We start from the raw sequence: 27648 nt of genomic DNA, 5'->3' as shown, positions 1-27648 counted from the left end.
AATGTAAGTAAAATGTGGAAAAGAAATGAAAAACAAAAGACAAGTATTTCAAGATACCATCTGCTTCCATTTGTTTTTACACAGATTGCCTAGGAAGACCAAACATTCTCTTAGAGCCTAAGTGAAGCACTGTAACTCCTGACACAGTCCGGGTAAATATTAATCCCCAGTCCAGGTAGATATTAATTATGGTAATTAGTGTGAATGAAAGAAAAAGTGCTTTGAGCCCAGTGGAACCCGCGGGCTGCCTTGTTCCTGTGACCTGTAAAGGGAGAATGTTACAGGAGCAAGGCAGAAAGTGTCGCAAAATGCCTGAGCTGCAGGGGTTCTCTTCTGGTTTTGGTTTTGTTATTTTATTTTTCAGCCCAGCCCCTTCCATTCTGTGGCTCTGTGAGGGTTCTACGTGCAGCATCGGTAGGAGAGGAAGGCACCCTTATGGGAGGCACGCTTCCGGTCCATGGACTAACGTGCGCCCTCACGCCCGGCTCTGCTGGCCCAGGGTGCCCAGGCAGTCGCAGAGCAAGGCTGAGTGGTCCGTGTGGCCGCTGACCTTGCGCGTGGGCGTGAGCTGCTCAGGGGCTGCCTCCTTTCCTCGGCCTCAGTGCTCACTGAGATCACGTTAAGACCTGGAAGCCTCTCATGGGGGAGAGATGAATATGATTTTCTTATTGTACAATCCATTTCATTCCCAGCTGTGGGATTAAATTTATTCCTTTCTGAAGTGTTGTCTGTGCGTATAAATCATTTAAGTTTATATGTTTTCGTTGCTGTGGCAACCCTGTGGCTAATTGAATTCCGAAGTGTCTTTCTCGATTTCAAAGCCATGATAAAGAGCCAGAACACTTAACGGTGGGAGTCAGAACAGAGGCAGAAGAGGCGGCGGAAGCGAAATTAAAATGACATATTCTCCAAATGGCCCCTGAGATCGCAGAACAATGCCACTCTGATAAGCCAAGCAAAGGCGCAGGAGACGTCTTCTGAAGCGAATGGTTAATGAACGGTTCCCAGGGCTTCTCTGCAGACGCACCTGCATTTTCGGACCCTGAAACCCCAGGGTCTCCATCTTCTCATCCTGTCTGGCCCGCTCACTCTGTCAAAGGCAGGGACTGACTCTTTTCTTATTGAGGTTTACTAGCAGTTAGTAAACACCTGTCCAATAAAAGCTTCTGAATGGGTGGATGGATGGATGGATGGATGGATGGATAGATGGATGGATTGGAAAAGAATTACTAGAGGGAATTTGAAAAGAAGCTAGCATCTTTTAAGGGACTATCCAATGCTAGGCACTGTGCTAGAATACATCTATTACAAACTTAAAGCAACTCTTATAAAAAACCAGTGTGATTGTGCCCTTTACAGATGAGGAAACTTCAGACTTAAGTTTAAGGAACTTGTCTAGGGAACCTCCAGTTAAGTGGCAGATACAAGATATTCCCTCTCTCTTACTCTCCTTTGACTCCATACTTTCTTGAGCAACTTTATTCTTATTAGTCAACATGATATAAGAAGACTAGAAAAACGTAGACAATGCAGAAAAAATTAAGGGATGAAAAATATTCACTGAATATCTCGCCACCTCGAAATAATACTCCCACTAGAAGAGCATTGTTGCAAGACTTCACCTATGCATATTCAGCAAGTAAATCACATTTTTAAATTCACTCTAGTAGACTTTCTATTTTAGATAAAATTATTGAATTGAGTAATAGCTGAACTTTTCCAGTTAGTATTTACTCATCATCAGAAACAATAATTAATAAAAAGAAATTCATGGTTAATATAAAAATGTGAAAAGCATTAAAATGTTGGAGTCATTTTTAAATTACTTGTTTCATTTTATATAATATTGACTAACACCCCACCAGGACAAATGGAGAAGTTCTGACATTGATTTCCACCAGTTTTTGTTAATTTTCAGTATGTCTTATATTGTCAAGTATCTATCTATCTATCTATCTATCTATCTATCTATCTATCTATCTAGAAACATATATAATCACCATTGCATTTTTATTAGGTCTTTCTTAACATGGGCAATTATTTTCAGACCTTCTGTTTATTTTGATCTAGAGTGAGTGAATTCTCTTTGACACTCCTCCCACTGGAACTGAAACCCACCAGCAGGAGTTTGAGAGTTCAGTATTGCGTGTCATCAGTTTTTCTGTAGGTGGGGAAAATCTGGGGAGGAAAGAGGGACTGCCCAGCAGGAACCAAGTCTTTGAAGGACTCGGTGGGGTGCAAATGTACTTTGACAGAATATTTGGCTAATACCCCAGCCATGACTAGACACCCTGGAGGTGCGGTTGGCTCTCTCCCCAGACAGAGTGGAGCCCTGAGCCCTGGGGAGCTGTAATCGACTTTCCTGCCTCCGATGATATGTTCACAAAGCAAACAGGGGCTTCCACACCCAAGGGTTTGCCCTTAGCTTTCCTATACTGGCTCAGTCACTTACCTGCAAATCAGCATTTTTTTCAACCCACATTCTTTTTCCAGCATCACTGCTAGGGGCTGAGGGAGGAAGAGGAACCATACCAAGTCCACCAGAGTGTTTACTGTCATAGACACCACTTTTTGAAGTTTGTGGCATGAGGTTATACCCCAGTTTCTATCCATTTCCTGCTAATAAATTGTTTTCAGGTTCTTTCTCTGATCCTTTTTAATTATTGGGAAGGAGAGTTTCTGAGCCAGTGCTTAACTCCATCAGCTTTATACAGAAACTCCCTTTTAGTTTATGATTCCTTTAAGCAGCATAATGGCATTGGGTTTAGAAGATCTGCAGACCTTGATGTGCAATCCAACTCCATCCTTTACGATAGTAGTTCTCAGCCAGTTTGCCCCCACAGGGGATGTTTGACAACATCTGGGGAATTCTGATTATCATGAATAGGGATTTCTACTGGCATCTAGGTCAAGGATGCTGTTACACATTCTCCATGGCACAATATGACCCCAGTTCACATACTCACAGGAAGGCCACCTGCAACAGAGAATTACCTGGTCCAAAGTGTCCACAGTGTAGAGGTTGAGAAATTTTGCCTTAGTAGCTGAGTGCATTTGAAGAATATTTTTAACCTCCCTGAACTTAACTTTATCTTTAAAATGAGCCTAATAATACCTGTCCAAGACAGTCATTAGATGGCAGATTTTAATGATCATCCTCATAATATAATGATAATACTTTTCATTATTTCATCAGCATTATTATTAGTAGTAAAATTGCCATTTTTGAACAGCTGTATAAATGCAAGCATTACCTCACCTGTTCTGACCTCTAATTATTGCAAACAGAGTTGAATTCTCTTCAGGGGTGGCATTGTTTTTCACTAACTCCTACTGTTTTTTTTTTTTTTTTAACATTTTTTATTGATTTATAATCACTTTACAATGTTGTGTTAAATTCCAGTGTAGAGCAACTCCTATGTTTCAACTGTTTTTTGTTTGTTTGGCTGTTGTTTAAACGTGCACTATTCATCTTTTTTTTTTTCTTCTTGGAGAATCTTTGGCCCTTTATGAGAAAAGCAGCTTTCTCTTGCTTAATTTTTCAATTGCAAGTGTGTATTTTGCTTGCCCTTTTTTATGTAAGTGCCTCACATTACACACATCCTCTACACTCACTCAGCTGCTACCTATAGAGCAATAGACAGCCCCTGGGGGTTAGAGAGAGTGTGATTCTTAGAGATCACCCAATTCTTGCCTTTTGCACATAGGAAAACTGAGTCTCAACTCTTGGAGATTCTAGTGTCAGGATAAAAGTGTCAGGAAAGGACAGCTTCCAGCATTATGGCCAGAGAACTGACCTGGGCATTGGATCAGAGGATCCTTGGTAATACTTCTGTCTTTGATGTTATGAACTGAACATCAGAATGTTTTGCTTTTTTTTCAGTGGTAGGAAGCAGCCATGGTTTAAATATGCCCAGTGTCAGCTGTCTGTTGTACATTCAGGTTAATAATACAGAATATCACCTTGCCATGCTCCTATCTTAAGACCAGTGAAGTAGATGGTGTAAGACACCTGTCCAAGAATAAGGTGGCCTAACACTGAGGCAGCCACACTTCCCAGGCTTTTCTTCCTTGTCCTCAAGGTCTCAAGGCAATGTCACCATGGCGGAGGGCTTGGAAAGAGCTTCTACCTTTGGCCCATAAAGATTACACAAGGGAGGGGAATGGTGCCTCTGGCCTTGGCTCTGCAAGTTCATCTAACCAGCTCAGAACTGCCTGCCCAGAGGAGCTTTTGGAGAAAATTGCAACAGATACTCAATCATGTGCAGGTGTATACATGTCTACAAGTCCACGTGAGTCTATAAGAGTGGTGGAACACTGCTGAATTAGCATGAGCTTCAGAGTCAGATGAACCTACATTCAAATTCCACCTCTTTCATTTACCCGCTGAGTGACATTAGGCAAGTCAATTAACCTCTTTGAGATTTTTTCTCATTTGGAAAATGGGAATAAGGGCCACCTAAGCAACCAACAGATGAACCTTCAACGATAGCTTCTGCCTTTCCCTGGCCCTCTCAGTCACTCAGTTTTTGACAGCAGGACAGATTTTTACCTTCATAAAATATATTCTAGTTTTGAAGCTCTGGGAGTTGTTATTATTCCTGGACCCATTAGTGGCTGCCAGTAACCTTCTCACTGTGTGACAGTCAGGAACAAATAGCTGTGACCAGGCTGGGGAGGCTGAGGAGAGATGGACTGACTTTGGGCAATGCTTGAAGAAATGTTCTAACTGCTGGGGTTTCCTTTTATTATTTGATTTAATGAATCTCAAAAGGGCTTGGCCTTGGGAGGTACAAACCAATATGTAATTCAATGTCATCAGGGGCTTTTCTGTCCACCTCGTTGGTGAGGAAACCTCCCAAAGAGTATCTGAGCCCAATCAGGGAGACATTTAGTTCTTAGAAGTGTGGGAGATGCAGACCACTCTCAAGCAGATGAGGAAACTGGTGATGATGGTAATGGTGATGATACCATTGGTGGTGATGACAATGGTGATAATGACGGTGATAATGATGATGGTGATGATAGTGATGGTGGAGATGACAGTGGTGATAATGATTATGATGGTGGTGATGATTATGATAATGATTCCTAGTATTTATTAAAGGCTTATTGAGTGAAAGATACTTTGTGCATGTCCTCATGTGACTCCATACTATAACAACAGAACATAATATGACATATGTCTTTTACATTTGAGAAAACTGAAGCTCAGAGAAGTTAAATAGCTTTTCCCAAGGTTCCCAGTTGATTGATGGATGAAAAAGGCTTTGGAAGAATGAGAGTTATTTGGGGGACAAGTCTCACAGGTCGTATCAAATAGAAACAAAATTTGCTGTGCAGTTAGTCAGACAGAAGCTTGAATTTTGCCCTTGCCTCGTGCTTGATTGTGTCATTTGACAAGGAAGTTAATGTTTCTGAGACTTAGCCTCCCCAAGCCTCAGTTTCCTTGCCTGGAAATGTGAAAATAAAAAATACATAACTCACAGGGGATGGTAATGATGGCTCAGGGAAGGTTTGTCGAGATGCCTGTCTGGTGCATATTATGTGCTTAATGAAAGGTAGCTTCCTTCTTAGGGACCCAGGTGAGGGACCAGAGCAGGGAAATTTCAGGGTTGGAGCCCATATCAGCTCTGCTGCAGCTGGACTATAGAAGGTGGGTACTGAGGGCTGATTGAGAGTGAAACTGAGGGAAGTTCCAGCTGTGGGTATAACACTGGGGAAAAACAGCAGCAACAACAAAACATGGTAGAAACTTGTCTCATTTCTCTGAAAGAAAAAAGAAGTTCTTATGAAAGAGATGCAGCCATTTAAAAAAAAATACCATTTGTCTCAAGGAAATTTGATCCATTATTTCTAGGTGGAAAAGCCTACATTTATAGAATGAGGAAAAACACTATCATAGATCTGCCTGGGTCTTTCAGCCGACCCTTCACCTCTCCTGATTTAGTATGGGAATCTTCTCGGGCATCTGAGAGTGACTTCTCACCCCGACTCCTCTGATTATGCTTGAATGATGGAAACTTAAACATGGTGAGATCATCAACTCAGAATGAGTGAGTCCAACTCTCTTCTCTCCGCATGAACCTAAGCTGCATCCAAGTGGTCATTTGGCTCTACCTGTGGACTGGAAAAGAGGAATAAGGAAAAGACAGAGTAGCCATAATTCAGGCAGGATCTGGTGCTGCCCTATCTTACCCAACCAGACCTCTTTCAAGTGATCAAACACCACTTGGACCCTGAGTTAACTCTATGCCATTTATTTCCACTGGTTTTGAACCACAAGAGACATGCGTCATAGGTGACCATATCTCTAACACATACACAGATATCTGTCACAGTGCACAAGAGGTGACAGTGAAGTCCTCTCACTTTAGAGTGTCAGGGGCCTAGCATCACCCTGACAGACAGAACCAGGGGGCTCAGAGCCCAGCTCATCCCCAAAAAGGGCAGAGTCTCTGATGAACGTACCATCAATAAATACTGGAGCAGATGCCATGAAATTCCAATCAGAAGAATTTATAATGTGAAGTCAGGTATTATATAGTGAGAAATAAATAAACAGAAATTGTCAGTCAAACTCCTGGCAGCTGGGGCCGGCGTCAGAAGTAGTAAATGAACTAACTCCATCAATCACATTTATGGTCAGCCCCATGGCGCATAACTCTGCCAGTGGGGTTTTCCATTATGTAGCCGGAGACAGTGGCTTGTTGCGTCTGATAGAGACGGGAAAAGAGCAGAGCCAGTGTGTCCCTGGAGCAGCGACTTAAGGGTTTCAGACTGTGATGGAGACATTGCCCTGCTCTCTAGGTCAGTATTTGCGTAAGGGCTTGGGAGAGTAGTTCTGGGTTCCCACCTGGAGTAATATCTAAGAGCAGGTCAAAGCTTCCACTGAATTAGGTAGATCTCAAAGCCCTAGAACATGCCATGCACAACACAAGGGCAAAAGGAATGAAGAGATGGCTTTTTTCTAAGAGAAGCCAGAGAAGTCTCTCGAAAAGCTCTTCTCTTAGCCACCGCCCAAGTCATGATTGCAATCCTGTCCTCCATTGTGCTGCCTCTGAATCTTCTTATACTTTTGATTTTAGCAACCTAGACGATCTTCTGTTCACTGTGGAATCCAGAGTATGGGACAGAGAGGGGTATGGTCTGGAGAGGGAGAGTCTTAATCTTCTTTACATCCTCTGGCTCTGGCACATTGTAGAACCTCTAATATAAGACGGCCCCTAAATGTATTACATCAATAAATGAATGAAAGATTGCCCTGAAAGAGATGTCCTCTAAACTGTGTTTCCCCTTTTTTTTTCTTTTTGTTTATTTGTCCATTGGCTTGGAACCCTCCACTGTGGTCTTCGACAGAAGCTTCAGTCCATGTGATAGGACGTATAGAGTGGTGATTAAGACCGTGTATATTAAGCCCAACCGTTTGCATCCCTGCCTCTGCCTCAAGTAACTGGGCAGCCTTGGACAAATTATCTAAACCTCTGAAGCTTGATTAGCACATCTATGCAATAGAAATATTAACATCTGTCCTCCTTAAAAGAATTAACTCTTGTAGAGAGCTTGCAGAGAGCTTGCTGGGCCAGAAGTGACAGTGATGTGGCTTCAATAGGAATGCCATTGTCCTGGCACTTGCTTTCTCCCATGGCCTTTCTTCTTTATATGAGAGCATTTTTCTGCTAAGATTACTTGAGCTTGAGTGACAAAAGGGGTGTGTGAATATTTTCAAAAATCTGAGAAGAAAGGACCATGACTAGGACACTCACAGAGAGCCACTGATTTAGTACAAGTACTGTGTGCTTTCTTCTAAGGCATGGGCATGTGGCAATGATGTGTAGTCAGAAGGTGGCCTTATCCAGCCAACTACTCCAGGCTGTTCCATCCAGCTTTCCCTAATAGGACCAGAGAAATTTCCAAGGAAGCTGCCCTCCCTACTTAACTGCTTTAAAGTTGTTCCCTGGCCTTTGCAGCTTATCAGCAAGTGGCAAGCAGGGCAGTAATTAGACCCTCTGCTGAGCCCTACACCAGCGATTTGAATAATTGAGAACATTGCAAACCTCAGTAATGGGGGAAAGAGAGGTGCTAAAATAGAACATCTCCCTGCTTAATAACTAAGTAACCTTGAGCATCCCAACAGGAGCAAGGAGGAGGGCATGGCTCAGGGCAAGGTGCCCCTCCATGACCTGAAACATTAGAGGAATGGGGTCTGAGAAGCTCAGGCAGTGTTCCTGGGAGCTCACTCCTATGTATGTCAAAATCCATGCCAGGAAATTACCGCCTCACCTGGGACATCAGCTCTGATAAATTTGTACCTCTGCCTTGTGTCTAATTAGTGCCTTCCTGGCATGTCTGCTGTCGATGTTATTATAGGCAGCCTTGGCCCGCTGCTCTTTCTGAAATTTCCCTGTTAGACCATTGATTCTTGTGTCACCACTGGGGTGATGATAGGGGCATGTTGTCTTCATAAGACAATAGTATTAGCCGTGCCCTCCGGCATTGGATGATGCTTTCAATAGGGAGGTTGTCCCAGTTTTTGGTTACTTGAGAATCCTAGCTTCAAGCAAGTAGTTGAATGCGATTATTAAGCAAGGACCTTCCAGACCTAGAAGTCCTTGGATTGTCATTCCAAAATAAATGCCAAATAATGAGTCACATGTGAAGATGTTTTGAAGTGCAGATGCAAGACCCCAGGGCCCCCTGGCCTTTGTGTGGAGGAGGAAGGTGTCCTCCATGGAAGGGTGAGGATGCAGGTTTCATATACGTGGGGTAGGACCCACTGTCCCTCACTGAACGCCCATCACACACCACCGTGGAGTAGATGATAAACAGGTCAAGCCACCAGGGCTAGACTTCTGAGGGCATTTAAAATCCTAATTTGAGAAACATCTACTTTTGCCTTCAGGTAGCCCAATGCTGCCAAAAATACAAAGGAAGCCACTGATGCAAAGGTAGCCACATGCTGGGGAGGAGAGAGATTTACTAATAACTTCCACGTTGTCAGGTTGTTCAGAATTCTGGATCCTGCGTGTTTTCACAGGTGGGGTTCATGAGACATAGTGGTAGTGCTTTGAATACTGTACAAATGATCTGGGTCTTGGAGAACGAGAAATCCAGCTCAACTCAAATATACACATATCACTGGACAGAGAACACTAGCCCTTACCTGGAAAGACTAAGTTCCACCTACTCATCAGAAAGAGTTTATACACTGGGGGCTATGGTTCCATGCTTTCAAGGGCCCTGATTCTGACCTTGTAATTTATGTGGCCATGTGTCAAGGGCCAGGTGAAAAATATAATTTATTACAAGGAACAACTGAAGAACAAAAGCCTTCTGTCCTTTAGATATGCCAGTTTCCAGCTTCTTTTGAAGGGATAAAATCTTCAGAAAGGCTATTTGGGTTTCTTCCCACTCAGAGCCTTACAAATTATACATTTTCTTAAAAAGTGGTAGGAACAGGTATTCCAGGGATAATGATATGTTTGATACATAGAGATAAGAAAGAGATTTGTATTGCTGTCTGAAAACCCAAATGCAGAGTTGTAACCTGGTCCTTAGCAGCAGACTTCGAGGGAAGATGTGCTTGGAGAACAGAGACAGGTTTACCACGTGGTGGAGACAAGCAGCTGGTCTAGAAAGGGATGGGGCATGACCGGGGGCTCTAGATTTTCCTGAATGAAATTTCTCTCTTAATATTGTGTGTTACTGTGTAGTAAGACCTAAGCTCTTACACCAGTGGTTCTCAGCCAGGGTAATTTTGCCCAACCGCCCCCACACCCTTCCCCAGGGGACATTTATAGTAATATTTGGATACATTACTGGTTGACATCCCCAGGAAGGGGACAAAGGAGGAGTACTACTGCTTGAATAAATGCCAAAAAACATCACACAGTGCACGTGACAACCCCCACAACCAAGAATTCTCTGGTCCAAAGCATCATAGCGACAAGGTGGGGAAACCCTGCCTTCAAACTTTCTATATCTCTGATGAACTCTCCTGAGTGAAATTACAACTTGTGTCTCTCCCCCACAACCATCAATGCTTCTGACATAAATCAATGGAAATAAATCTTCCTCATTAAAAGAAACACATTGTATGTCATAAAGAAGAGAAAAAGATACAGAGAAAAGAAGGGAAACTGGGGATAAAAGAGAGAGAAAGAGAAGAGGGAGAGAGAGAGAAGTTTTAAAATATTTATGCCAAAAAACCCTAAAATATTTAGGGTAAAAAGACATCCAAGGAAATATATTTTATCCCTCCTTGGGCTTTTAACTGAAATTATTGTAACTAGGAAGATGAGTAACAACATATGTGGAGTGACAGGACATCACCATGACACAGAGCTGGAGGAAGTCAATCCTGTCCTTGGGCCCTGCCTCAAATCACAAATATGTGTGTGTTCTTCCTGAAACAGTCATCTCAACTCAATATACAACTCAGGGGCTACATCATGTGAGTGATTTGACCTTCAGCAACCCAGGGTCCCAGCTCTCAAGATGATACTGAATCCCGTAGTCTGTGCACACATTTGGACTTTCCCAAACTTTAACCTACCTTTAAATTCAACACACTTCCCCCGTTAAATAATGAATCCAAATAAAACCAAGTCATTGACGTTTTATACTTTATTTGAGAAGAGACCCTACATAAACTATGTCAGGAGGATACAGGTCTACACACGATTTCATCAATCAGTAAATGGAGTCGTTAACATAACATTGAAGATATGATACCATGAGGAAGACAGACATATGACCGAGGAGTATTTACAACTCTCACATATGATATATTTATATTGGAGATGGATATATACATATATACATGTACATGTGCATATACATACATATGTCCATACATACACACACATATATACATATATATGTATAAAATGTTTCTAAGCAAAGAAACCAGGAAAAGACTTTGCCTTCTTGTAGTAGTTAACCATTTGAAAGTGAAGAATGATTGATTTTCATTAGTGTCGTGGTGTCAAATCTCCGCCCCCACATTGAACTCCAACACCCATAGATTCTGATGAAGAAACAATGAAGTTTGCCTTGGGATGGAAGTGTGAGGGTGAAGAATGGGGTGATGGGTACGGGGCCAAGAGTGAAGGACATGCACAATGGGAGAAATGACCTTTGGTGATATCATTAAATCATCCTTTTGTATTAAACATAAATTATTAATACAATTTAAAAAAATAATTTTCTGTTTTCTTTTGAGGTTGGGGAGGAAGGAAGGGTGGGGTGGGGAGTAGAGGAAGGGAGGGCACTTGCCTTTTCAACACATCCCTTAATATTAGCTGAGAACACATTCCCCTTACCCTGGGGCCATCTTACCAAGTTAGAAACTGTTTTTTCTTGTTGTTGTTGTTCTGTTTTGCATAAAGCACACCTTTACAAAAGAATTTTACTTAGACCATGAGCCTCTTCTCCAAAGGCAAATACAGTCATCACTAAACTGATTCTCCAAGACTTGCCAAGATGCAAAGAAATTTAGCATAACCAATGGATGTATTTGTCAGAAAGGAAAAGAATGGAAGAAAGAGTACCTCAAGGAACGGACACTATTAGTAAAACAAGATTTTACTAAAACCTCAGCCACCCATTTTAAGTTAACAAATTTGAGATCCAAATGGTGGAAAGCAAGAATGATCAGCAGTGGCCTGGGGTTAAAAAAAAAAAAAAAAAAAGAAACACACATCATGGAAAAATATTTCTAAGTCATAATAGACCTGAGGAATAATCAATTGAGATGAAAATAAATGATGTAAAATTCAGTTGAGCACACCTCAACTCTGCTGTTGCCGAGGTCTCCACCAATAAATGGCGGCTTGGCAATACTGTAGCCCTCGGTAACATTCTCCCAAGCTATGCTCCATTGTTTTCTTTCTAAAATCTGCAAGATTAGCTTGGCCTCAGAACAAGTGCATACATGTATCATATATCCACCTGCCATGTACACTGTTGCCCAGTAATTGCTATAATTCAACGAACCCTTCAGATGGCCAATATATTTACACAAACATTAGGGAACACACACAAACACATGGGACCAGGCAAGATATAATCATTTTACATATTCTTAGTACAGAAAGCGTAGGGATGGGGTGGAAATCAGTTACAAGAGCACCTAAACTTCATTTGCAAAATTCCTCTCTGAGAACATAATAGCCAACTAGCGCACTGAAGTAGGTACCAGCTGATTTTCCAGGTTATTGGAAGTTTGCTGCACAACATCAGCCTAAAGATAAAGGGACATGTAATGTCCAGTAGGAAACAAGTCAGTGTACATCATTTACACGGCAATAAATCCTTCATTTCCCTTGAAATAAGATATGTAAAGTAGCACTTAGTTTCATACAAGTTTTGTTCGGCTTTAGACCTAGCTGTAAAAAGCCATTCATGCAAAAAATTAACTCCAGTTTTAGCTGGATATTTAAAGGGCACTTCTCCGGAAAACAAGTCCCTTTCACATAGGGAAGGGGAACAAATCCCACTCTGGCAGCCTGTGTCGGCTGGGAGTGGAAAATACAAGACTTTGGTGTTTGTGGGGCATTTGCCTTAAGAACCCAGAAGTAACACTGAGCTTGCCTCTAAGGAGGCAGAGGGCTAAAAGTGCCCTAGAAAATTTTAGGAATTTTGCAGAAAAAGTACTGAGAGCCTCTATAGGATTTTATTCTCCAGTATGTTCCCTCCTGAGGCTTCCCTGGACATCACCTCCCCTCCCGAAGATGCCTACTTCTGTATCTCCATCTCGGAATGCCTTCCCTCCAGGCCAATGGGTCATTTGTTTCTTACCAGCCAATCTGCAGCTCCTTCCTCTCTGCTTTAAGGAGAAATGATTTGTCTTATTAAACTCTGCTATAGCTGTTTGTCATTCATGTGCATATTCTTTTTGTAAACTAGGACTTCTCCTTGCTTTCAATATAAACCAAAGCTCCTTTATTCTAAAGAACTCCAATAGAGACTTTTTGACCCTGCCATCCCACCATCCGCACATAAATAATCAAGAGAAACTCTTGCCATGGGCTTGTTTCCTGCATGGCAAGTGTGAGCGCTGGAATGGGATGCCCTCAAGAGGACAAGGAATGGAAGGAAAGGATGGATTTTCCCTCAGAACCATTCCAAGGTTCAAAATCACAGCTCCATGGAACTTCTCTCTCTGAGATCTGGCTCTGGTCTCGTTCTGCCACTTCATTTATTCTTAAAAAGAATCCCTAATGGTCTTACACCACTACATATTATGAATTATGCTAAGCAACTCTGAAGAGAAGGAGAGAAAGTGGAGGAGAGGGTACGATGGATTGTTCAAAGCCTTGGACTGGATGGTTCAGAGGCAAGTGAAGTGGACGCTATTGAACATCTGTGAGGTAGAAGACAGTATTTAAGGTGAAATCCTCAGTGATTCTCCTGCCTTCCCAGCACAGCGTCCATCCTGACAGGACTGGGGAGAATGCTGCCGATAGCCAAGAGAGAAATGCTGCCTCTAAGATGACATCTGCATATGATTGTGCTATATGACAACAGGCCCATCACCAAGCAAAGTGACAACGTGTGCTTCTGCTCTACATGTTCTCAGTGCACCCCTTCAGTCTATCCTGATGGAGACCTTAAGGGGGCATTTGCACTTTTAGGATGATTGTTTAAGGCAAAGTTAGCTGCTAAACAGCATTCAGAATTAAAGGGTGGCTGTTGGCATTCAAAGTCGTGCCCCACCCTGAGTCTTCAGAATGCCTGACAACAGCAACACTGGGCCCTTTTCTGTCCCCAAAGTTCATAGCTTCTGCTCAACTCCTGTGAAATACTGCCTTCAAATGCACATGGAGCTGAACATAGACTTGTACATTATGGGAAATGTGCAGAATTTTTTAAAAACCGGGATTACCAATAAGCAATCCTCTATTTGGGAGTTTAAAAGTCAGTGGTGTCTTGTGAAGACTTTTTGCAGAGTTCCTGTGCCAAAGTGTGACCTCCACTGATGTCTAAGTGTCTTTCTTTCCACTGTTTTGAGCCAGGAGACCTGTGCGGGTTAGTCCAATACCCATCATTTGCTAGCAGACTGAGAACATAACAGAAACAGTCTTGGAAATAAATAAAAGTTGTAAGCACTTGAACTTAAGGATAAAGTTTTCCAGGTTGAGGCCCCAAAGAATGGAAGTAAAAGAAACCCCCTCCACCGCCCTTCCTTGACCCGCAGGTCAGTTAGGATAGCAGGCCTTGGTTCAATTGAGGGAGGTGTTTGCTGTCCCTGGTGCTGAAAACAGATACCCCAAAATCACTGACAAATGGAAAAAGCAAAAAACGCTGCCTATTAAACTGAATACTTTTTCAGCAAAGGCTGATTTTGGGTGACAGTCCTCAGAACATGTTTCAAAAACCTCTTTTTATTCCATTCGAAATGAAAGCAGCCCTAAAGTGACCCTAGTTTTTCTGTGAGTTAAGGCATTGCCATAATACTGATGGGGCAGCTCATCCAAACCACCTCCTTATTCGAGCCCTATTGGTATATTCTTTCCTGTGAGTGAAGGACTCAAAAACTCTTAAAAGAGAAACCTGTAAATGGATGCAGCATCGGGGTCAGCAGAAACCACCTACAGACTGATTCCTTTTTCCTGATACTGATTGCAGACATAAGGTTGCTTTGGCTTGCTAGGACTAAATGTTTCTAAAAGAAGTATTTGGGTAAAATTTACCGTACACTGAAACATGGGACTCTGAACTCCTCTCCACCTCTAATTTTATTGTCACATTCTGAAAAACTGAGCGGAGCTTTTACTATGCTCAAGAGAAAGTCTAAACTCATAAACAACTACTTCCTAATGTACCCAACTCTCCTCCAAGCCAATACACACACACACACACAAACACACACACACACACACACACACACACAATCTCAGAAAATACAATTTACTTGAGAAAGAATATGATTCTTCCCTTAACAGTACACGAATATTTGCTGGAGAGAGCAAGACAGCTGTTTTCTCTCACATTCAAACTGAGAATTTTCTTGTCCCAACTCGCTTTCTTTTCATTTTATTTTGACAACACCCTTGAGCTCACCCGCCATGGCCCACGCACATAACCAAGAAGGATCCTTGATTCTGGAGGGTAACAAAAGATTAACACGGGTCATTTTGGGTTGCCTCCAACTGCAATGGGCTTGGGGGAGCCTTTGCTATTAGACATGAACTATAATCGATCTTTTCCAGGCTTGAAAAGAAAATATCGCAATGTCCCCAAGAAAGCCTAAATTCTCAGAGAAAGGAAAGAAAAAGAAAGCATTAAAATAAGTTCTTGTTCCTGTTAACATATTAAATCAAATTTTCCCATATCCAGTGAGTTACTTCTCAAATGATACATCTGAAATCCTTAAATAGTCGAGTCTTATCACTAGGAAGTTACAGAGGGAAACGGCTTATTCAAGGCAGGCCTTAAACAACGCTGTGAGGGAGGTCATCTCCTTGAGATTATCAGAATGAATCACGGAACATTGCCCTGAACCAGCTTGCCTTCTCCAATTTCACATCATAATTTAAAAGCCTAGTCATAACCCAGTTTGGACTCCCATTTCAAAGAAAGCTGGACTGCTTTCAGCTTGCTGGACAGCTGCAGAGGGAAGATCGCTGCGACAGAGGCTCAGAACAAAGGTGTTGCTTTTCTCAGACAAACAAAAAGTGAGCTCTAGGTAGAAAGAGAAAAGGGAAACTGAGATAGATTGAACTTGAGCAAAATATTTGTGAATCTCATATGATTTCAGGTACTCAGTGTTATTCTGACATCTCTCTGAAGTGAGAAAAAGATATTTTTCTAAATCAAAAACCAAAAACATGCAAAGTATTTAGTCAGTTGCATCCCACCTGATCCTTTCTAAAGGAAATTACGTTTGAAAGATTTAACACACCAAGTAGCCACCACTGCAAATAGCTGTTGGTGTCACAAATACCTGGGATTTTTTAAGAGGCTGTAAATGACATCATTGTTGTAACCCTGGCAATCTGGCCTCAGGATGAACCATCAGGGACTTCATTTCCAATCAGATGTGTTTCTCAGTGGGAATCCCAATCACACCTATTCATTAGCGCTCAAGGCTATCAGAAATGTGGTTTAGCATTTGGTCTTCACTTCAGCAGGTATTGTTTTCCATCTTAAGGTTATTTCCCCCTATACAAAATGCTGGCCCTAGAATGAAGGGAATTCTGCTACAGGGTCATTATCACTTCGGTGCTTTTCTTCAAGATTGGTTTCACCACCCAATTTATCAAGGAAGCTTCATACAGTCCCACTTTTAAAAAGAAATATTACATTTAAACCTACAGAACCTAAGCAACAATGGATAATATGGTGTTAAATGCAACAGCAAATGCCATTTTGCCACGAAATGTTCAGGATTCCAGGCCTGAAAACACAATCTACCAACCACCCCTTCTCAGTGACAAAGCAAAATGGATAAAAACATCCTCTTCCTGCTTGTATTTTTCTAAAAGCATTTGCTATCCCTCCATGCTTGATGGTGATTCAAAGAGGAAAATGCCAACGACAAAAATCTAGACACTAGACCGCAGGAGGGATATGAGAAAGGTGCACCTCAAAACAGGGCACGGCCCCAAAGCAGCTCACAGCTCGGCTGCGAGCAAGACTGTTTGCAAACACTCGCTGCCCAGAAAGTGGGCTCGACTTCTCTGAGGGGTCCTGGTGGAGCTCACAGAGCACTCGGACAGCTGTGACCTCATTCTGTGCCCAGACCAGCCAGCCCTCTGTGGCTGGCAGGGGGGTGTCAGCAGTTTTCTTTTGTAGGTGAAGAATCAGAGGCGCAGAAGGGATGACGCTTTTTGCAAGATCACTCAGCAAGAAATCAGAGCCGAGAAGTCCCCTGCCTCCGAGGCCCACTCCTACCCACCCAGCCCAGTTTCAGTCTGTCTTACCATTCCCTCATGCACAGAGTTTTAAACAGACCCCATGTCTTTCCTGAAGAAATGAAGGTGAAATTTTTAGAAATCTCATGGAAAATATTTAAAAGGACCAAGAAAAGAAACAACATTGAGCTATCCCGAGTTAGAAGGAGAAAAACATTCTATTAAAAAAATTGGAGTGTGTTTAGATATGATGAATTTGTTTTTAACTGTAAAGGTAGATAATTGATCATCGTTCATTACTGTTTTCCAGAGCCATTGGAGGGACAGAGTGGAAGCATCTGTTGATACATAATGATTTGTGGAATAAAGGATCTAGTCTCCCAGCGCCTGTGGTAATTTCTTCCACCTCATTGTTCCCTAAAAAGAGAGCATATTATCAGGTTCAATTCTGTTCTTAAGGCATAAACCTTTCTGGTGTCATTATAGTAAAGATCTCATTTGATTGAAAAAGACTCTTTTATCTCTTTCAAGATTTGAATGCTGCTGCAAATCTGTGTGTCAATATTATAGGCTCTCCACTAAATAAACACTTTGCTGACATGTGGCCTTCTTACTCCACAGGGACATAGTACAGCCATGCTGATAGGACCTTAGGGGGAAAAAAAAAGAAAGAAAAAGAAAACCATGGTTTACCATTTGTCAGTATATTTAACAGACAGCCAGAAAAAAGCCAAAGAAATGTGAAGGAATTTCTGCCTTGTTTGTAGCCAGGCAAGTCTCTCTTAACTAAGACAGAAAGAATGGATAACTTCAAAAAGACAGAACAGGGCATTATAATAGGCTTGTTGTCCCAGAGTCTCTTGTGCAAAAGCGACTGACGAGGTGCTAATGAGGAGCTAATCACTTGGTCCAAGAAGCTGGAAAGAGACTGACTGATGGCTGCGAGAACACACTGTTTTCTTCTGCGGAAACCTCAGCTAAATCACAAGCATGGCTGATGCTCAGGCTGAGGAAGAGGGAGATGGGCCGGTAGGGCTTCCCCTGACTCTGCAGAGATAGAAGCTCACCTTGAAGGGGTGGGGTGGGGGATGGTGGGTGGATAGTAAGAGTTCAGTGTTCAGAGTAAGAGTTCACAGGAGATCATTCAAAGGAGAAATTGAACACGAGATTAATGTGGGGCTACCTCTTCAGGGTGGGGATGTTTGCAAACTAGATGAGACTTTAATTGGAACAGATCTGAGCAATGGACGAGATGCAAATTAGCTTGCCCACATTCCTGCAATCAAAGAAGGGGCCCAGGTCTGCAAGTAGCTGCCGGCTGCCCACTTTAAACTAAGGACACTTGCATGCTGGCGCAGAGAATTGAGGTGACTTGTACATAGTCACCCAGCCAAGCCATACCCAGTGCAGCCAGATCACTTCCAGCCTGGTCCTCTGTCCAAGTCCTGTGGAACGTCTAACTTTCCCAAGGAAAATCTAACCCTTTCCCTACATGCTCTGATTCAATTTGAATATCTGTGTTTCCAATCGAATTGTTTCAGCCCCAAGATAGTTTCAGTAATCCACTTGAACTAATTTACATTTATATTTATATTTAATAGGTACTATTGAGGCCCAAATTCAGTGCTTCTCCCCCACCTCGAAAATGAATTAAATAAAATCTGCATCAAAGTTTAGTTTGGTTTTGTGTTTTTCTGAGAAAATGAGTCCAGCCTTTAAATATGAAGGTTGTGAAAACTCAGGACGGAGTCTCCCTTGAAAAGGTCTTAATGTCGTAAATGATCCACAGCGCAGAAAGTCAGAAAGTCAATGGCTGTGTTGATGATAAAAGAAAATTTACATTTATAAGAAACCACATGCTTGGTGTACACTTACTTGTACACACATACCAATGGAGGTTGGTGGGAGATGCACAAGTGGGGCACACTGGCTTGTTGGACCATATGGAACCAAACAGGACTGCAGAGGCAATTTGCGTGTGCGTGTGCATGTGCGTGTGCGTGTGTGCATATGAACAAGTATAGGTAACAAAATAGAAAGATGAATGTAGTTTGTACGATGTGAGCTTGAGCACCTAGAACAAAATGGAACACTGATAATTGTTTTCAAATAAAGTCATCAGGTTTGCCTCTGTATGGTTGTGACATCACTTGGCCCAGAAAATCTATTTTCCCGGTCAATAAACACAGTGTCCTTGACCAGAAACTCTCATTCCTCCTAAAGAAATATCTAAGTGAATACAAGGAGATTATTGTTACTCATATTAAAGACAAGAGGCAAAGCAGGAAAAACAACTTCAGGGAGAAAAAGAATCAGTAAAACTCTGGAGAAATTTGTCCTCTGGACTTTAAGGTAAAATATTGTAAAATCCTGAAGTGAGCTTCCAAAAACACCCACGATGATGCGGCAGTCTGAGAGTGGATGCATCTTAAGGACTTTTCTCAAGACTTTTGCTGTAATTAATGGCCGTTGGTAGAGAAGGTGTGACTTCAGCTTAGAGATTTCTGCCGGCTGCTGCACCTCCACTTGGTACATAGTGAGTTAGAAAGGGGTCCGGTCCTTCTGGAGCCCACCGCCCTATAGGGGGAGAGTTGATAAGCTGGGGCTTGGGGAACAGCTACAGCCTCTCTCCCAACCAGGAGAAAAGGGAGCTGAGCTGCCTCTCTTGTTAGGACCATAGGAAAGACCTACAAAGACCTACGGCAAGTCCTTTGTCCATCAGAACCCACCGCCCCGACCGGGCCACCAGGCTGCAGTCAGGACCTGTTACTTCTGAATCTGGAAGTGCTGGGGGACTGGGGAGCCAGGAACAGGGCCCACTAATTCTTTATAAACCATTTCACTTTGTACCACATCAAGATATGCTGCAAAATCGTTTGTCTTTAGCAGACAGGATTTCATGCCTTGATTCGCAGTCCCCTCAGGGGAAAACCAATATGATGACAACCACTGTCACTCCGACTGAGCAGAAAGCCTGGCTCAGCACCAGGGATGGGCAGAGAGAGGTCAAAACTCCCTCTCCAGGGGTCAGATCCCAGCCATGGCTCCTCTGCCCCTGGAGGCTATAAAGTTCATAGATGGGGAAGCAGTGGGCGGGGAGCGGAGAGGGGGGTTGTTGAGGGTGGGCCACCAAGGGTTCCAGATGGAATTTTCAGGGATCCACCACATGCATCTCAATGAGCTCTGCGGTAAACTTCACTGCACAGAGGTTAATCTAGATGTCAACGTTGTCTGACAGCACTGAAATTACTCCAGGGCAGGGCTCCTTCAGAAGTCTTAATATAACAGTCAATTCCATCCTGCCTGCAGGAAATGAAAGTTTTCTGCTTTGTGTGCTGAATCATTCAGCGCCAATTTTCTCACTGTTTGAAGTCCAAACTGTTTGTGGTCCTGGGATTCACCTCATATTAAGACTTTCACGGAGTTTGAGAAGCTGGATTGTCAGTCCTATCGAAGTAGGTTAGAAGCCGGAAGGGGGAAAAAAAAAGGAAAAGAAAAAGTAAAAAGATGAAAAATGAAGGACAATCTTCTTTACTGAGATTTCCTTCTCTCCCAAAGAAAGCAGAAATCAAATCATCTGGACCAGGTTTATTTATTCACTTTAGAGGTGGGCTCAGGGGGCATCAGCTAATGTCGGGAAGCTGTTAAATGGAGATAGAATATTAACACTTCTCCAAGAAAACATAAAAGATTTAAGGAAGCTAATCATTGATGTATGCCCTACCTGTTAACATATTGCAAAATTTGTTTTTATGACTCCCATGTACTCTTCTTAAATGAAGGAATAACTACCAGGTTTAGGTGTTCATATTTCTCATTGAGCTTTAGAGACATTGCATCCAAAAGAATGTACACAGCAGACATCCAGGCTCTTAATACACCTTTGGATGTTCAGGAAGGATAGCTAAATTTGTCAGTGTTTAAACTGAGAGGAAACCAACTTCTCTCATAAGATGTTAAACTGAAAAGAAGACCTGAGTGACAGGGTATTTCTCAGAAAGAGAATCCAACAGGACTTTTCTCAGCTATACTACCTTGATACGTCTTCTGTTAGAAACTTCTAGATTTGTTGGCTGTAAGTATCTCCCACAAGGTACAAGCTTGGGCCACGGCACTGCACACAAAGCAACGTTGACCTTAGTGATTAGGAAAAATTAATAGGGCTTACTGTCCTGCCTCTGCGTGACGGGAGACAGCCCAGCACACAGGCTTAAGACATTATCTCCCACTGGAGTATTAAACCAAGTCTTGTTTTAAATTTGAAATGTAGTTAGTTAAAGAGGGAGAGGAATCTGAATTTTCTTACTTTGACCAAGAATTCCAAGTACTTTGAGCACCCCACTCCCCACCCCGGGCAAATCTCCTTGGATCTCCCTGTGAAACAGAGAAGTGTCTATGCTGGCACACTGAGACTTGTGTCAGAGGCTCTCTTGTTGCAAAGTACAGAACTTGTTTAGGCAGTCGAGGCAACTATGATTAGGAAGAATGCACCAGGGAAACAGAGACTCTGTAAGAAGCCAAGACACAGATCCTTAGGGTGGAACAGCCTAGGCTCACAGCAACAGTCCCAATACACAATGAAGTGCCACAGCTATTCACCACATCCACCACAGTCCAGTCAGCAGTGCCTTTCAGAAAGAGTGAATAATTATCAACATCTCACATTCTCTCTGTCCCATCCCCCCTAGGGGTTGGTGTCACCTCAGTGCAACCAACAGATGGGATGTGATGTGGAAGAAATGGTTGGTTCTTGTGTGATCTATCAGACAACCAGGAAGAGTGATGTTCAGATGCTCAGAATGTTGTTGTCAGCATAATTTAATTCAGGGGTCACCAAATGACTGAACTTTATCAGATGGCAGATTTTCCATCAGGACCTTTCTGAATGTCTCTTAGGCCAGTCCATCCCTGGATTTCTCTTCCCCGAGGAATGCAAGGCTCTAAGAGATCAGGCATCATGAATCAATCTGCTAATTCCAAGAGGACCTTCACTGAAGCCATTCCAACTAAACATATGGATATAAGCACACGTGTATGGGACTATATTCTCCTTAGGATGACACTCCCAGTGATCTTAAGCAATCTCAAAACATGTTCTGAAGCCTATATATTGATATCTTAATGATGATACAAAAACTTGGAATCTTTCTTTGAAAATTATTAAGTGTTGGCCAAAAAAAAAAAAAATATTGGTATCAAAGAAGATACTGGTGCTCCAGGAACCAAAAACATGGTGGTCACAGCACCAATTTTTGTTCTAAAGCAAACGCCATAGGGTATTCTAGAAGGTTGGCTCCCAACCAAAGGTGGCAATTGACATCCCAGGGGTGTCTGAGGGCAGTTCTCTAGGCCAGCAGCACATAGGCTCATGCAACAAACCTCTATAGATGCTTCTTTGCTCCAGACTCTGAGCAAAGCCCAGGGAAGACCCCAAATCTCAAGATTGCCCACTGTAGTAACCACATCTCGAGTCAAAATAATACTGCTGCTGTTTGGTTTGGAAAAGTGGGGCAAAGAAGCCACTCGTCATTCCTGAATGGAGAAGAACTCTGGCAAAGAGTCTGCAACTTCAAACACTGTCCTCTTTTCAATGTCCCAGCTCCTCACAATAGCAGTTATAGTTAAACATCTGTTGGATTGTGACCCAGAGTACAGATGGTCAGTGGCCTGCATGAGAGGGAGGCAGGTCTGTCTGCATATTGTGGACTAGTTACTTCCACCTTTAGGGATGTTGGTGTTGAATGGAGTAGGATGGCTAGTTGAGGGGGACAGGCTGGTGGAGGTCAGCCAAGGGGCCAGGTGACAGCCTCCCTTGAAGAGCATGAAAACGGGGTCCCTGGCTTGTCTGCCTGCTCCCTCCAATAACCCTCAGAACTAACAGTCACTGAGCCTTCCTTATTTGCCTTCTATATCAACTTCTTGTCATTAGTAACTTTTCCTCCTTCCCCTCCACACTTATCTTTTAGTTTCTCTCTTATTTCTGACAAGCAAGATAGAAGCAAAAAAAGTGAGACCAGGACATAGTATTTTTAACTGAAAGGGACCTGAAGAATATCTATTCCAACCTTCTAAATGTCTCAGATGAAAAATCTGATCATCTGAGAGATGAGCTGACTTGGACAAGGTCACCTGAGTAACTACAGTCAAACCAGGAGTTTCGGTGTTCCGTCCACCAGTCCACATTCCCACCTAACTTCACATGGATCCTGTACTCCCCAGGCATGACTGACTCACTTTTCTTTCTGAGCTGAGGCTCATGCTGCCCCAGAAACTGTCTGTCAGCCCTCCTGGTGGTGTTGGTTTCTGTAGGATTTAGCACCAAAAATACTTGCACTAGTGTATTCCGCAAAGTGAGCATCACCAGAGGACGGTCATGTTCAACCCGAACCCCAAAGGACCAAGGACCCTTTGCCTCCAGTGGGAAGCTTCTCTCCAGGGATGATTTGTGCACAGTCTTCTGAGTGGAGGAAGCATCTGGTTTTTGTCTCTTAACTAAATGAGGCTTAGTGACCCTCAAGGTCCACTCAGAGGTCAGGGATACAACCAGAGGGCAGCATTTGGTTCATGTCCAAAGTAAAGAAGAGCCAGAAAGAACCTTGGCCATGGCATCCTACTCCAAGGTGAGCATCCAACAGCAAGTCACACACACTAAGGCCAGGTGGGGACTGGGTGAGGATGGCATGGCGGGGAGATCAGCCTTGGGGGCCCAGAGCATCCACCATGGTCATGAAGGGGCTCACATCAAGCCACGCCCTCCGAGTTCTAGTGGAGCCTGGTAGGGGATGTAAGAGTGAAGCGGACTGGAGTGGCCATACTGGCTAATGGGATGTCATTTCAAGACTCACTGAACCACATCGAGTTCTTTAAAAATAAATAAATAAATAACCCTTCAGCAGGGCTTTTGGGGTGCAGAGGAAGGCTAGGGAGGTGAAGGAGATCGGAGGCTCCCTCTAGGCCTGACAGAGCTACCCACAGAGGAGGAGAGGAGTGTCTTATGGGAACCCACCTGTGCCCAGGCCCATGAGCCCTTTGGGGCAACTGCCCCCACCCACCCAAGGCCTGCGGAGGGCTGTCCTGGCAGTCCAGAGTGGAACTGAGAAAAAGGACAGAGACTCAGTGCTGTTAAAGTCTAAGGATTTCAGAGCTGAGAAGGGGCCAGAAAGAAGCAAGCACACCCCTCTTTTTGCAGTCCTGTCCCTCTACAGAAGGAACAACCGACTCTGCTCAGCCCACAGCCCTGAATACCCACTTCAACGCCCCATTCCCTGTCTCCTTCACTCTCCAAAAAGCCTTTTCCATTTTTTCCACCTGCTGAGGTTAATAAGTCAAACTGAGGACTCTCTACAAAACAAGGGAGTAAGAAAGCCGGTCCTCTCTCTCTGCTCCTCCCAGTGTCTCCCCACTCTGACAACAGGCAGCTGCTCCCAAGGGATGTGACGAGGCCATGACCCCGAGGGCAACACGGAGACACGAGGGGAATCTGACAAAGCCACTCTCCTTGTTCTCAAAGGAACTGCCTCCTCCATGAGCCCGTGATGACTCAGGGCCCTGAGCTGAAACCGTGCTACATTCCAAATTCCCAGTTGTCCACTAACCCCTTCGGACCCTCCCTTCTTCCCAGAGCATCTGAGCATCATTCTAGGGACACAAAGCCAAGAAGATGGAAGCCATACAGTGTATTGGGGAGGATGTGGCAGCAAAAGAAGCCTCATATCTAACTAGGGGACACCTCCCCCCAGAGGCCTTCCAGATTGCTTCCTCCTTGAGTATCTTTTCCTTAGTTGTCTAGGGCAAAACCAGACTGCATGGTTCAACCCAGCATTAACAGCCCCAGAAGAGACCAACAGCCTCCAGGTGGAAAGACAACGAGGGTAATTGCCAAGGGACAGCAAAGGATTCCTTTGAGGTGGTCTATCCAAAGAGCTCTCCTCTGAAGTCCTCAGGGCTGGGAGCACAGTACAGTGAGAAAACCCACACCAAACTCTAGCTCACCTCCCTCCCCATCCCGTCCAGCTCAGCGGCCCCACAGATTCCTGAATCTCACCATGGCCTGTGTAGTCTGAGCACAGCTCTTTTCTATTTGAGTAAAAATAGACATGAGGGGAATTTGTGGGTCTAAAAAAAGAAGCAAAAGCACAGACGTGGACTGCTGTTCTGAACCCCACCCAGGATGCCCATGCTGCAGCTGACCGAGACGGACGTCCAGGCTGCCGACAGTCCCTTAAGCTGGCAGGGCGGGGACCAGGTCGGGGGCCCCAGGAGGCTCCCACTGGACAAAGGCCAGTCCATTCGGTGGTCTGTGCTTGCGGTGAGGTGGAGGGGCTGGTGGCCTGGGAGAAGCACATCTTCTCCTCCCCAGCGGGAGGGCTCTGTGGGGCCAGGCTGTTGGTTTCAAAGGGCATTTTGTTGTCATGTGTTGGGGGGCCCGGAGATCCACCCCTGTCGCAGTCCTTGACAGCAGCAGCCAGGAAGGCAGTGATTCCCCTGGTGCTGGGGCAGAGGGAGCTGGCCTCAGCCCAAATGCTTCATTCTCTCTCCCCGGTCAGGGTTCGGTCCTCATTAAGATGCTAAGCCTGCGGCAGTGGCCAGGCATTGGACACCCGAGTGCAGCCTCGGCCCCTCCCCCTGCCCCCAGCCCACAAAAGCGATTTCTCAGCCCCTGCGTTTTCACAGCAGCTCAAAGGCAGATGCATCAATCCTTCCAGGGGCTGGAAACGTGAGGAGAATGCCAAGGGGCAGGGTGCAGGTGCCAAATAGATTCTCCCCTGCTGGCTCCTGCCCACTCCGCGGCGTGGCTCCCTGAAGCATGCACTGCCCCGGCCTCTCGCTAGACCTGGCTCCCTTCCCCGGCACTGGGCTTTACCTGGGACTTAGCAGAGGCCCAGGAAGTGGGGGCTAGAATCTAGGGGAGGCAGGATGAGAAACAGAAGACCCACAGGGGCACACCTTATAAGACCTGCAGGGAATTAAGCCTCCTGCTGTTGGAATCCTGCTGTGTCCACATTTGCAGACTGCATGGGGGATGTCTGACACCCTCCGCCTTAACTCCCCAATAGCCTGAATGCGGGAGGTGAAGCCAAGGAGCCTTCCAGTGATGGAAAGACGGGAGGCAGTGCCTTGATAGGGGTCATTTCAGCCTTTCCTTTTGTGGTTCTTTAAATCCAGAAAGTCCAGTTCTTGAAGTTCAGAGGACAGATGGCACATCTCTTTCAAATTCAGGAAAGAACTTGAGCCTGGTTTACACCAAGATGGATGTAGTCCACTGTCGTGTGGTCTCAAGTTTTGTTGTTTTTTGTTCAGCGTTTACCTATAGGTGCTGTGACTGACTCCCCAGGGCATCAGGACTCTACCTTCTAGAATGGACCAACTAGAAAATTGTCTTGAAGTGGAGGAAAGGGCGAAGGCGTGGAGGTGACGGTCAGGGGATGGAGCATGAAGCGTTCCGGAAGCCCCTGGCCCGGTGCTATTTCCTTGCTGAGCTGGTCCGTGCCGTCTGCCCGCGCACCTGCACAGAGCTTGGGGCGAACACGCCTGTGCAGGGGGTCCCTCGGGCAGCAGTGACTGGCACTCCACCCCGGCCCCTCCCGTCCCAACACGAAGATTGTCTCTCTGCATCGTCAAGGTCTCCTGCTTCAAAAAGCCGGAGCTTATTAGAAGCGCGGGCCACAGCCTACGTTGAAGGGAATTTTCATTTGCGTTCATAACAGTGAAGATTTTCTGAATCGTTGTTACAGTCTTGCGGTTTCTGTATCAGCAGTTTCTCTGTGTCTTAGAGAAGAAGGTATCTCTCTGTAGATATAGATAGATAGTTAGATACATAAATGTGTGTGTATATATATATATATATATATATATATATATATATATATATATATGCCAAACTGCCTTACAGGTTTTTTTTTTTCTTTCTCTTTTTTTTCAGTGTTGTATATCTAGCAGGCACTTGAGTTTATATGAAGATGTTTGCTTCAGTCAAGGATGGAGGAAAAGAGTTTGTGAGGTGGAAAAGGAGGGGTCTGAGGCCGGGGAGAGAGGAGGCAACAGAATATGAATTCGTGACCACCAGCCACCACTAGCCAAGGATGTCCAGGTAGATGGGGGTGGCTTTCTCCAAAGCATGGAGGATTTTGTAGATCTCCTTGATGTTAAGCCGCTGCTGCGGTTCCCTCTGCCAGCACCCCAGCATGACGTCGTAAACCTCTTTGGGACAGACACGGGGCCGCTCCAAAACACGGCCTTGGGTGATGCACTCAATGACCTGGAAAAGCAAAGAGAACAAGGAAGTTATCTCCAGAGCTCAGCCTCAGCCCCCGTGAGCTCAGCAGAAGGCAACAACTTCGGTGCAGAGCTGCGGTACCCACAGCGCAGGCTGAGGCTGGGCTGGAGACAGCCTGGAGTTTCTCGTCTGCTCTGTGGGCGGGTTAAGAGGATGACGATCCAGCCCTGGCTGGTCCAGCCCACGGCCCCCCTCTGGACTCCATCTCTTAGGCCAGGCCTTTGACTCCCACCCTCCTTCGCCCTTTGACTGCATTCTCCCTTCTAGTCCTGAATCTTACCTAGATGACTGAGCTGCATTCATTTTCCACTTGGCAGCAGAGATGGGCATCTGAACAGTCCCACCCCCTCTTAGGAGCCTGCATGACTTCGAGACCTCCTTGAAGCAGCTCTGCATGTCTGGCTCCTCCAGGCCCATCTTCCCTTAGCTCTCACTTCCTGGCAAGTTCCCCTCCCAGTCATAGGCTCTGTGCACACCATAACCTCTAAGCCACTATATAGGTCCCTTCCTCAG

General features: G+C 44.4%; 1 protein-coding gene across 7 annotated transcripts in view; it reads right to left on the bottom strand.

Moving 5' to 3' along the window:
* Window positions 1-20432: 20432 nt before the first annotated feature.
* The window catches only part of NTRK3 (neurotrophic receptor tyrosine kinase 3), a 342122-nt gene continuing 334906 nt past the window's right edge, over window positions 20433-27648 (bottom strand). For all 7 annotated transcript variants that reach the window (XM_032469115.1, XM_032469111.1, XM_032469113.1 and 4 more), the window contains one exon: window positions 20433-27117. In XM_032469115.1, coding sequence (XP_032325006.1) covers window positions 26932-27117 — 186 coding nt within the window. In that variant the 3' untranslated portion in view covers window positions 20433-26931. The remainder of the gene's footprint in view (window positions 27118-27648) is intronic.

Source organism: Camelus ferus, chromosome 27, assembly GCF_009834535.1.
Source record: "Camelus ferus isolate YT-003-E chromosome 27, BCGSAC_Cfer_1.0, whole genome shotgun sequence".
Taxonomy (NCBI): domain Eukaryota; kingdom Metazoa; phylum Chordata; class Mammalia; order Artiodactyla; family Camelidae; genus Camelus; species Camelus ferus.
This window is presented reverse-complemented; position numbering and strand designations above follow the sequence as displayed.